This window comes from Nansenia antarctica, assembly GCF_963989245.1.
Source record: "Nansenia antarctica genome assembly, chromosome: 6".
Taxonomy (NCBI): Eukaryota; Metazoa; Chordata; class Actinopteri; order Argentiniformes; family Microstomatidae; genus Nansenia; species Nansenia antarctica.
This window is the reverse complement of record NC_137676.1, coordinates 12,015,986-12,029,230: the sequence shown is the minus strand read 5'-3', so window position 1 is coordinate 12,029,230 and position 13,245 is coordinate 12,015,986. Positions and strand designations below refer to the sequence as shown.

The 13,245-nt window shown below is 45.3% G+C and overlaps 1 protein-coding gene across 1 annotated transcript in view; it reads left to right on the top strand.

The window, feature by feature from the left end:
• The window catches only part of klhdc8b (kelch domain containing 8B), a gene marked incomplete at both ends in the record, with an annotated part of 64,890 nt that extends 53,212 nt beyond the window's left edge, over positions 1–11,678 (top strand). Inside the window, 2 exons of the mRNA XM_080535056.1 lie at positions 2,852–2,953; positions 11,482–11,678. Coding sequence (XP_080391182.1) covers positions 2,852–2,953; positions 11,482–11,678 — 299 coding nt within the window. The remainder of the gene's footprint in view (positions 1–2,851; positions 2,954–11,481) is intronic.
• Positions 11,679–13,245: the final 1,567 nt, after the last annotated feature.

The window sequence follows — 13,245 nt, the reverse complement described above, 5'->3', positions numbered from 1 at the left end:
TGTTCAGCCAATTAAAAAAAAGGTATCTTTTGAATTTCATAATTACATAATTCTTTCTGTGTCAGGCAGGTATATAAGACATTTCTTGGTTAGAGAAGGCACAGCCACATAGTTCTGAAATATAGATCACAAACATTGGAATAATGATGCTTCCAAAAGGAAAGCCCCCCAAAAAAAGGAGGTAAGAGAGGCAGTTTTGCTTCAGAGTGTTCCACTTATTGCCAACTTCTTTCAAAAAACCTCTGATAGTAATAATGACGACAGCAGCACTATTGTCAGCTGTGAGGAAGGAACTAGCACTAATTCAGTTTCCAGTAATGTTGTCACTCCCCCAGAGCCTTCCTTTGAAGGCAAACCCTCAACAGCTAATGGTATACAAGAACCATCATTTCCACCTCAGGAGCAGTTGGGCAGTTCACAAGAATCAAATCAGCAACCAAGCCATTCTCCTGGTGCTATGAGGTCACTGACCCTGCATTATGGCAAAGCACTTTCAGTAACATTGTTAAGTCAGTGCTTATTGAAAGAGGAGCAGAACCCGTCCAAAACCGCAGTGAAAAATACCCAGCTTCAGTCTCAGTGCTTCGTGGAAAGACTAGAGGTTTCAACAATGAACTTCTGAACTGTATATTGCCAAATGGGCAGAAGGTTTCTAGACAATGGCTACTGTACTCACCCTCAACAGGTTGTGTGTACGGTTTTGCATGCAAACTGTTCTACAGTAAGCTTGGTGGCTTTAGTTAGGGGTTTAGTGACTGGAAGCACTCTGAAAGAATAGGGGAAAAGAGTGCAGAACACAAATGCATGCATGCTTGCCTTGCACTAGTGGACAAAGGGCAGTGCTATAGATGCAGATCTCATGCAGCAACTTGAAGGGGAACGTAAATACTGGAGAGACATTTTGAAAAGTTGTAGCAGTAATCAAGATCTTGGGTGAAAGAGGACTTGGGTTTAGGGGAGATGATGGGTCATAACAGTCATTACCTTGGCATCCTAGAATTGCTATCACAATTTGAACAATTCTTCGCTGAACATATTAAAAGGTTTGGGAGCGAGTGGCATGCCTTGAACCATTGACCAGTCTCTTTGGAGTCTCTGTTTATGTCAGATCAGGTATCTAATGATGTCATAGTGTTTATGTCAGATCAGGTATCTAATGATGTCATAGGGGAAAAGGTAAATGCACTCTCCGCTGCATATCCATCACACCTGGACATACATTTTGCCAACAAAGTCATCCAATTCATGTCATTTATGTTTAACTCTGAGGGTGAGAAGTGCAAGGGTGAGTCACTGTTCCCCAAAGTTTTCGCGGCACTTCAGATTTGTCTAACTTTGCCAGTGACCAACTGCCAGGGTGAGAGGACATTTTCCTTTTTAGGCAGAATACAAAATGAGCTGCGGAGTAGCATGTGCCAAACACGTCTCAGCTCGTTGTCTCTTATGTCAATAGAGTCAGACCTGGTCAGACAGGTAGATTTTGATGGTCTAGTGGGCGTCCTCCAAAAGACCATGATCCTACTCCTCTCCTCCCCTGTCCTATGTATGTGTCTCATATGTCTGTCTGACTGCCGGCCGGCCTGCCTAGGCAGTGACAGTGCTGCACTCTGGCTACAGTTGTTAAAGTCTCCTGGACATCAGAGGTGTGTGTGTGTGTGTGTGTGTGTGTGTGTGTGTGTGTGTGTGTGTTTGTGTCTGTGTCTGTGTCTGTGTCTCTGTTTGTGTGTGTGCGTGTGTGTGTGTGTGTGTGTGTGTGTGTGTGTGTGTGTGTGTGTGTGTGTGTGCGAGTGCGAGCGTAGTGCTCCAGACTCAACCATGCCTTCTATCTATCTTGGTTTCCATGGAGAGGAGATGGGGCGCCTGGAGTCAAGCTTTTAGCTGAACCACTTAGCCAGGAAGAGAAGGATGGAGGGAGGGAGGGAGGATGAGACCCCACTGTCCCAAATATAGAAAATGTAATCCGCTGTGGACCAGAGAAAGAGAGAGAATGAATGGGTAAGGGTAGGAAAGAGCAATAGAGGAAAAGAGGGAGGCAGGGAGGGGAGGAGTGATGGAGGGACGGGAGGGAGAGACAGTATGAGGGGAGATGGACAGGGGGAAAGTTAGGAAAAGAGAAGTGGAGACACTTGTAGGTGAAGACTCAGTAGAGAAACAGTCAGACAGACAGACAGACAGACAGACAGACACCGCCACTTCTGTGAAATTCAGATTTCTTGGGCCAATGACCAGAGTAATGGAGGGGGAGGTTATTTGCCATTCAGTAGGGGCTTCGTTACTGCCACTTTCAATAGGATGGGAACACAGCCAGTAGAGACAGATGCTTTTATGGTGGAGAGAATTGAGTTGCCAAGGAATGGAAGAAGCTCCTTCAGAAGTACTGTTGGCACAGGGTCTAGGATGCAGGTAGACAGTTTGGCAGAAGAAATCAATTAAGATAATGTGTCAAGAGAAATACAGTGATCTAATTAGAGATCACATCACTGTATCAGACAGACAGGCAGGAAGAATGAGAGACAGACAGACAGACAGGCAGGCAGGCAGGCAGACAGGCTGAGAGATAGGCAGGCAGGCAGGCAGGCAGACTGACAAAGAGGCAGGTGGACAGATACACAGGCAGGCAAGCAGGCAAAATGAGAGACAGACAGACATGCAAGCAGACAGGCAGGCAGGTAAGCAGACAGGCAGTAGACAAACAGGCAGACAGACAGACAGGTAGGCAGACAGACAGACAAACATGCAGACAGGAAAGCAGACAGGCAGGCAGGCAGTGGAAGAGAATGAGTCTGACTGTACAGTATAAGATATGATATTATTTGGACCTTTCTGACCCGTCCTCCTGCTGTGTGTGCAGGTGTCTGGATCAAACCCACCAGGGCGTCTCGTATGAGGGAGAAGAGAGCCGACTTCGTAGCTGGATGTCTGGGAGGACGTGTCATTGCTGCTGGAGGGCTGGGTAAGAGACAACAGCACCTCTCCTCTCCTCCTCCTCCTCTCCTCTCCCCACTCCTCCTCTCCTCTTCTTCTCCTCTCCCCACCTGCTCTCCTCTCCTCTCCTTCTCCTCACCTCCTCTCCTCACACCCTCCCCTCTCTTCTCGTTTCTCCTCCTCTCCTCTCCTCTCCTCCCCTCTCCTCCCCTCTTCTCTCCCCCCTCCACTCCTTTCTTCTAATCCTCTCTCCTCCCCATCCCTCCTCTCTCCTCAGGTAGGTAACCACAGAACCAACACCTTACCTTCCCTCATGTAACCATTGGGTAACTAACCCAGGTAACCCTGCACATTAGCACAAGCATCTACCATTAGATCAGGAGAACATCCTCCAGGTTAAAGGTCCCATATCATGAAAAACTCATCTTTACAGTGCTTTTGCTGCTATTCATTTGGGTCTCTGATGACCCTACTAGCACAGAAACTGTGAAACAAAACAAATCGGTCAGTTTTTTTGTGGGCTGCCTATTTCGGAAAACAAAACAAAACAAAAAGCCATTCAGATTGGCTGTCCCCACCTACGTAGTGTGCGGTGCTGTGTTGAACATTTCCCCCGCCATGCATTCGTACATTCGAAGGGAAACTCAGATCGTTTGCATTTAAATGGTTTTAGATTCCTTGTTTGGTGAGGAACACTGGGATATTTGTTTTTTAATGTTGTTCCCCCGGGATCCTTCTGTTTTTTTCCCGACCTGTGTATCCGCATGTCACTTTCGAATACAAGGTCCGATCGTTACCATTCAAGGCGTTAAGAGGCATGCTGGAATGCCTTTAGATTAAAATCTGATTAGTATTTTCAGAAAAAAAATGACCCCAGGGACCTCCATTAACTTATGGAAAAAGAACATAATTGATCTCCTTCAAAGGTCAGCATGTTACAATAACCCAGAAATAACTTAACGAAACAGATTTTAATAAAGCGTTGCCGCAGCAGTCAGTCCACCAATAACAATCATGCTGATTTGGCCTCATGAATATTCATGACCCTCTCAACCCCCCCTGAGGGAAGGGACCAGGAACACAATGAAGATGGAGCCCCTCCCCATCTCCTCTCCTCTACTCTCCTCTACTCTCCTCTTCCCTCTGCTTCTCTCTCCTCACCTCCTCCCCTCCCCTCTGCTCTCCTCCTCTCTCCTCCCCTCCCCTCCTCTTATGTGGAGAAAGTGGAGAGGCAGCATTTGCTCGCTATGCAGACATTACTTCAGCCCCATTTGTATCGATTTTTAAAAATAAGACTTTTATGTTCTGTTGGGCTTTTAATTTAGTGTATTTTAAAGATTTAGGCTAGGCTTTTTTAACTGATTGCTTTGTTTTTATTTATTGTTTTTAAACCTGAACATTTTAAACTGTTACTGTATCTTACTTAGTTTGTTTCGGCTTATAATTTTATTGCGTTTTATATGATTTTTAAATGTATTGTTCACTTTTTATTTGTTATTTTATCTCGTGTTTTATGTAAAGCACTATGAGTCTACATTCATTTGCATGAATCTGTGCTATACAAATACACTTGCCTTCTCTCCTCTTTCCAGTATTTAGTTTCTAACACAGGGAGAGTCTGTTGTCATGTTTTGTTGTAATCTGCTTGAATTGATTTGTTAATCTGGGTCTCCATAACATAGACATGGGTTAGGGGGCCAGGGGAGAGGCCAGGAGGACGTTTCAGGAGCTAATCACACGTCTCTTCTCAGGAGCCAATCACATTTCAGATCTCCTATCTCCTCTCCTCTCAGAAGATAACATGAGAGATATCCTCATTATTATTATTATTATTATTATTATTATTATTATTATTATTATTATTATTATTATTATTATTATACAGCCAGTAGAGAATGAGCCCTCTCTCTCCCTGTTCTCTCCCCCTGTCTCCTTCCCACCCTTTCTCTGTCTTTGTCACTCTCTCCCACCTGTCTCCCTTCTTCTCATCCCCTGTCCCCTACCACTCTCTCTCTATGTTGGAAGGCTCTGAAAGGCAGCTATTTATTATTCATAGTGTTAGAGGGTGAGAGGCAGAGGGGATTGACATGGCCTAGAAGAACTGTTCTCCTCCCCTCCCCTCCACCCACACACTATCTCTAGCACTTCATCTCTCTTTCTCCTTCTCTCTCTCTCTCCATCACTTCCTCTCTCTCTCTCTCTCTCCTCCACCCCTCTCCCCCCTCCTTCTCTCTCTCTCCTCCTCCCCTCCCAGTCTCTCTTTTTCTCTTTCTCTTCCTCCCCTCTCCATCTCTTTCTCTCTCTCCTCCTCCTCCCCTCTTCTCTCTTTTTCTCTCCCTCCTCCTACCCTCTCCTTCTCACTCTTTCTCTCGCTCCTCCTCCCCTCTCCTTCTCTGTCTCTTTCTCTCACCTCCTCCCCTCTCCGTCTCTTTCTCCTCCCTTCCTCCTCCCCTCTCCTTCTCTCTCTCTTTCTCTCTCTTCCTCCCCTCTCCTCCTCTCTCCCCTGTCTCTCGCCTCTTTCTGTCTCTCCTCATAATTAAGGTGACAGAAGAATGAATTGATACCTGTGTGAACATAATGATTACTGCTCATCTCTACCAACTCTGAGAGTTGCAATTATGTACTCAGCAATCTAATACGCAAACGCATGTGTGCATACACACACACACACACACACACACACACAGTCTCAATTTCATTTCATTTCATTTATTATTATACAGGAAAAAGTAACATAACATAAAAGTAACATAACAGATTAAATGTGTTCATTAGTCTGGTTTGACTAGACTAGTTTAAAACTGGTTTGCAGCAGGTTCCTGTTCTGCAACATACATGACAGAAACACAGAAACAATACAGAAGGTACAATACAGAAGATACAATACAGAAGATACAATCAGGAACAATCACATAGGGAAGACGACGGGAAAACCTTTAACAGTTACACAGCTCTATATGGGGAGGACAAAGGGGAGTGAGTAGGATGGTATATGTGAATTGAATCAGTGGTTGCAGGTGTATCCTTCCATCTGTTAGAGCAAATTATTCAATAATGGCAGCCTGTTTCGTTTCAAGATGTATAAGAAAAGATATTTAATATTCTTCTGCAGAAGGAGGAAGTTTACAAGCACGTCAGACAAGTCTTAACAGTGAAAGTTCCTCGTAAAGTCCAGATCATTCATTTCATCTCAGTATTTATACAATCAGGTACCTTCAGGTAAGGGGTCCGCCCTCAGGTGAGGTTTAGACCAATCATGAGCAATGGGTGTGGACTTGTACATTGAGGAAGATGATGGGGGATGAAGGTTAAGGGGGAAATCGGCCCCCACTTTCTCCTAGTTACACAAAGGTGAAAAGGGAACACAATAGCCACAAACTGGTTTAGTCTGGTCTTAGAGTACTGGGTCTGGGGCAACACAAAGGTCCAAAACTGCTCTAGATGGTAGGGCAATCAGGTCTTTGTAATCATGTAAATGTGTCTATTGTCTTAGCCCATGTCAAGCTTCAAGTAGAGAAACTGGTTCTATTGTGTGACAACAGGAAATCATCTTCTACAGCCCGCTGCAGACATTCAACCCAAGATGATGTTTGGTTCTTAAATGTAGCTTATTACATATAATAATTTTCTCTCACACATCAGATCGTTTTTATATGCCTGTTTTAAATAGATTTTGTCTAATGTGATATGGGATGTCATTCCAGATTTTGGTCTATGTGTGAAACAATTATCTCTGACCATGTTACACAGCAAGTGCAATTGACCTAGTGAGGCATTCTTGTTGAAAGAATGATTGCATGTAGATATGTGTCCAAGACAGCATAAGATAATGGTCTAATCTAGTTATAAACATACAATTTCTGATTTAACTTCGTTAACGTTAGACTGTTGTGTGGTTTTGATAAATGAGATGTGGATCAATGATATATATTTGTAGGTTTCTGTGATGTTTAGTGTTTGATTTGCAAAGTGGATGTGATCAGACATAGATGTAGGTTTTCTAGGGGAATGGAAGTACATACATTCTGTTTTTCTTGACATTGATAGTTAGGTAATTAGATTCCAACCAGTCATATAGATGGTGAAAGTCGGGAGAGAGTTTTGAATTTATGACATCAGGCTTTGAATCCGAAAGAAAGATTACAGTGTCATCGGCATATAGTAGACAGTGAGAGTATCTGCACACATTTGGAAGGTCATTGATATACATAAGAGTACGGGACCCAAGATGCTGCCTTGTGGAACTCCCATATTACAACTTATGGGGGGAGATGTTACATGGCCGATTCTGACCACTTGGGACCTATTTGATAGATTTGAGCATCGTTACCACAGAGCATCGTTACCACAGAGCATCGTTACCACAGAGCATCGTTACCACAGAGTATCGTTACCACAGAGCATCGTTACCACAGAGTATCGTTACCACAGAGCATCGTTACCACAGAGCATCGTTACCACAGAGCATCGTTACCACAGAGCATCGTTACCACAGAGCATCGTTACCACAGAGTATCGTTAACACAGAGCATCGTTACCACAGAGCATCGTTAACACAGAGCATCGTTACCACAGAATATCGTTACCACAGAGCATCGTTACCACAGAGCATCGTTACCACAGAGCATCGTTACCACAGAGCATCGTTACCACAGAGGGGGAAAGTTGAAATCAGTTAAGTTTGTTCTGCAGAATCTGATGGTTCACTGTATCAAAGTGATATGTCCTTTGTTTAGGGAGATACGTATTTGTTCAGTAAATAGTAATAGTGCAGATGTGGTTGGAGTGGAAGCCATACTAGAAGTTACTGAGGAGGTTATTGCTTTCAAGATGATTGCTTAATTGTGTAGAAAGATTTGTTGATATTACTGGGAGAATGGATATTGGCCTGTAGTTTGAAATGAGAGTTGTGTCCTCAGATTAAAAAATGGGAGGATTAAAGAATGTCAGTTTTCCAGCCGGAGGGGAAGATAGAAAGCCTGATAGAGAGAGACAGAGGTGGATGATCAGGTGGTGGAGAAGAGGCATAAAGCTGTCAGCATGAGTCTTAATAAAATGCACATTTAATCCTTAAGTATAAAACCTTAAGCACAAGCTTGGGAATTTTTTTAACGAGTTCAAAGTATTTGACAGTTCATTCTGTGTAATCTCAGAGAAAGAGAACTGGTGGGTTGTAAAAGTGTCCAGTGCTTCCAGTGCTGAGCAGGAGGGCTGAGGGCTGGAGGCTAGCAGGAGAACCCTCGAAGATGGTGACAGCAGGAGGGGAAGCGTGTCGTCTGCGTTTCTCACGGAATACCAGGGTCGTCATGCAGGATCTACGCTTTCTCAACGTATTTGAGTAGACCGGGGCCAGCTGCTCCAGGGTCGCTAGTTCTAGTTAGGTTTTCAAGTGGAGTAAAAATGGTATGGGGTCGTCATCCAAATCTAGTGAGAAATCCTTCTCTTCTTCATAACGGACGCCCAGGAGCATGGATGAACAGCTGGTGTGCAGGGAGTGTCGCTATTTGCCATACTTTCAGACCGCGAGGGGGCGTCCATCTGTAACGTATCCATCCTGGAGGGAAGCAGGGATTGCCGTTGTAGTACGTCATCCAGGAGGTTTTTCTACCGTTGTAGTACGTCATCCAGGAGGTTGCAGTACGTCATCCAGGAGGTTTTTTTCTACCGTTGTAGTACGTCATCCAGGAGGTATTTCTACCGTTGTAGTAAGTCATCCAGGAGGTTTTCGATGGAGTGGAGCTCAGATCTCAGTTTGGCTGGATCTCTCACTCCACTGATCTGGTGGTCACTGCCATCAGTGGATGCTCCAGTTGTCGATCCTCTTGGTGCTGGGAGGAGATAGAAAACTTTGACCACTAACGAGGTATGTGTGTGCAGAATAGGTGGTAGCAGGCTTTCGGGTGGAGAGGCCAGACTACTTACCCGCGGGTGCTCCGATATTGGAGCCCGCTGCGGTGTTGATACTGCAATGTTTGATAGATTACTTACCCACGGGGGCTCCTAATTGGAGCCCGCTGCGGTGTAGAAGCCTGGTTTCCCTCAGATATTGTCCCGCTGGATAAATATCTAAATATCAGAGTCAAGCGATTGATCGCACAATTGATCACGCGATTTCATAATTTTTAGCTCTGAATTCAGTCTCTAGATATTTTAGAGGCTAAACGTGTGAAAGTAAACTAAGTCGGCAGCTTTCAGCATTCAAGCCAGCCGGGAGAAGCTCACACTGACAGCAGGAAGAGGCCACACACACACACACACACACACACACACACTCACACACACACACACACACACACACAAACACTGCCTCGTCTAGCAGCCACAGAAGGAAGTAGTCTCCTTTAGCTGGTGAGAGCAGGAGGAGTCTACACAGAGTCTACACCACGGCTTGGTTTGGTCTGGTCTGGTCTGGTCTGAGAGAGAGAGGGAGAGGGAGAGAGAGAGTTAGAGTTAGAGAAAGAGAGAGAGACATAGAGAGACAAAGAGAGAGAATGAGAGGTTGACAGGAATGTGAATTAGTGATTCTGGGTCTGAAATCAAAGCAGTAATCGGAGCGGAGTGGTCCCCATGCGTTGCCGCGGAGACACACGAGAGAGTGTGTGAAGATCAAAGCAGCCACAGTATACAACCGCATACACACACACATACACACACTTCTCTCACACACACACTTCGCTCACACACACACACCTCATTCACACAAACCTCGCTGGCACACACAACCACACACTCCACATACAAACAACCACACACACACCCACACACACACACACACACATACACACAACCACACATACATACACAACCACACACACAGTATACAACCGCACACACACACACACACACGCACACAGACACCTCACTCACACACAAACTTCGCTCACACATACACACCTCTTTCACACAAACCTCGCTGGCACACACAACCACACACACTCAACCACACACACACATGCACGCAGGCACACACGCACAACAACAGTCCATATGAGTTGAGGCTCTATGTGGTCTCCATGGAAACCAGAACAACTTAGCGACTGGTGATGTATAATGACTGAGAGTATGAATCTCGAGGTGTGTGTGTGTGTGTGTGTGTGTGTGTGTGATGACAGAGCATGGCTCCTAAGGCAAGAGAGAAAATAGGCTCTAACAGATCCTCCTAAGACGAGATGCGACAAGACGAGGAGTGTATGCGCACATGTGTGTGTGTGTGCGTGCGTGTGTGTGTCTGTATGTATGTGTGGAGGGAACATGTGGCTGTACGCTCTTTCAGTGGTCAACCAGATGGAAACACAATGTGTTGTTCTTCCCCAGACCCCATCTCTGTGTCTGCAGGTGTGTGGCTGATGAATAGGACTGTCACCAGCTGTGTATGTGCGTCACAGAGCCCCAGGTGTTTGTGTGTGTGTGTATGCATTGTGTGTGTGTGTGTGTGTGTGTGTGTGTGTGTGTGTGTGTGATGTGCGTGCACTTGTGTGTGTGCGTGTCAGAGAAATTGAAAAGTTGTACATCCACACTAATGATGTGGCTTGGACCCCTACCCACCTGTTTGTAGCCACCCCACCCCCTACACACACACACACACACACACACACACACACACACACACACACACACACACACACCACACACACTGCTCTGCCTTCTGCTAATGAAAGCCTTCTGTCTGTTTAACAACATGGTGTCTAGATGTCTGCTAGAGAGACAGCACTGTTGAAATAGAACTGCTCTGTTCTCTATGTATTTGATCTTATACTAATGTGTGTGTGTGTGTGTGTGTGTGTGTGTGTGTGTGATTGTGTGTCCTAAATGGTTGCCATGCTTACAAAGGGCTTTACATATGTAGGCACGACAGAATTGTGGACTTGATATCGAAAGATATCGGCTCTACCTATGGGTCCTCTGCATCACTGTACAAGCACTGTAGTGTTAAGCCCAGCATGTTTGGCCTGTGTGATAATGATTCAGAGGTGTTCCATAACATCTCAGCCAACACCCCGGACGTAGTGATGGTTAATGAGAGTAGTAGAGAGGTGTTAATTCTAGAGGTTGGCTGTACCTTCGACCATAGCCTGGAGGAAGCCTTTTTAACCAAGTCCCTGAAATATCAGCAGCTCAAACTGAACATCTCACAGCTAGGCTACAAATGTCATCTTTTAGTCTTCATGTTTGGCAGCCTGGGCCATCTTCACAAGCTGGTGGTTAGGGGCCTTCAGATGGCCCACATCTCAAAGAGAAAGGCTAAACAGTTAGCACGGTATTGCTCTATATCTGCTATTATCGGTAGCCGCTCAATATGGAGACGGCGTTGCTTTTTGTACCCTTTGACTAGATACTGTTTTACAGGAATGCTATTGTATCTGTTAATCCACATTTGAAACATCCGCTGTGTTAATATTATATGTGTACGATGGTTGCTGTACAGTCACAAACGTAAATGAATGTCTCCCAATGAACTGATTACACTGATAGTGTTTATGTCCTTATGTCCTTGCACTTGTTTTGGACATAAATAAAGCATTTCAAATGTGTGTGTGTGTGTGTGTGTGTGTGTAGGTAATCAGCCGTCCCCCCTGGCATCCGTAGAGAGCTACCACCCAGTGAAGCGTAGGTGGGAATACGCCGCTCCGATGCCTACCCCTCGCTGCTCCTGCGCCCCCCTGCAAACTCCCAGCATGCTCTTCCTCATCGGGGGTGTGGCCCAAGGACCCAGCAACACCGTGGAAGCCCTCTGTCTCAGAGAGACTGTGTGATACACACATACACTCACTCACACACACAAACACAAACGGACGCACACATACGCACGGATGCACAGATACACACACGGATGAACACACACACACTCACGGATGCAGACAGATAAACACACACACACACACACACACACACACACACGCAAAGGGCAGAAATGCTATTTACTGTATATACAAAACGGACACACACAGAGACTCTCTGTACCAAAGGAGTTGGTCTGCAAGACCAGGACACACACCTGGACACCTTCAACAACAACAACAACAACAACAACAAGACTGTTCTACACATTGGAGATATCAGAGGAGTCAACAAAGAAAAACAAACAGCAACTTACACTTGGGCACACACACCTAAGGGCACACACACACACGCACACACACACATCATATGCACACACAAGCGTGCACACACATCAACACAAAAGACACCTTTGAACTATATAGTATTCATCAGGATAAAGCAGGGATGTTTTCTGGAGTGTAAAGGAACTTAGGCCATATGTTTCTCCTGTCTGCAGTGTTCCGTCTAGACAGTCTGTCTGCAGTGTTCAGTCTAGACAGTCTGTCTGCAGTGTTCCGTCTAGACCAGAGGTTCTCAACCCTCTCCTCTGGGACCCCCAGCCGCTCCACATATTTGATCTGTTCCACCACCAGCACACCTGATTCAACTGATCAAGTACAAAGCAATTATGGTTTGTACTTGATCAGTTGAATCAGGTGAGCTGGTGGTGGAACAGATCAAACATGTGGAGCGGCTGGGGGTCCCCGAGGAGAGGGTTGAGAACCACTGGTCTACACAGTCTGTCTGCAGTGTTCAGTCTAGACAGTCTGTCTGCAGTGTTCAGTCTAGACAGTCTGTCTGCATTGTTCCGTCTAGACAGTCTGTCTGCAGTGTTCAGGCCCTGTCTACACCTACACGTTTTTTTGATAAACGTTTTTCGTATATAAAAATATTACCGTCCACACCAGCATGTTTATAAACAATGTCTGTGTCCACATGCATACGCAATATAAACGCTGTCATTGAGCATTCCACACCAGTAGTCGGCGATATAATATTATCCCCATAGCCCCGCTGGCCAATCAGACGCCTCTGTCTCTCAATGTTCTCGATCATTAACTGTGCATTTATCTGTGAACAGGTTAAAAGTCCAGTTAACAGTGAAAGAACTAGAAGCACTTTGTTCACATCAATTTTCCTCGCTTGTGTAGCCTCGAACACCGTTGCCTGTTGTAAACATAGTAGTTACTGGTGCCAGGATATGACGTTGGAGGGAACAGCAAACAGCTGCAGTGCGCATGATCATAGAAATCTATGCGCGTGATGACGTGACGAATACAAAAAGCTCCGTCTATCTCGTCCACACGTCAAAAATATACGGCGAATATACAGCGTTTTTAAACATCTTCACTCTGGCAGGCGTTTTTAAACATCTTCGTTTTCAGGGGGCAAAAACTCGTTTGTGTCTGGACGAACCCCCCAAAACTAATATAAAAATCCACGTTTATCAAAAAAACATATAGGTGTGGACAGGGCCTCAGTCTAGACAGTCTGTCTGCA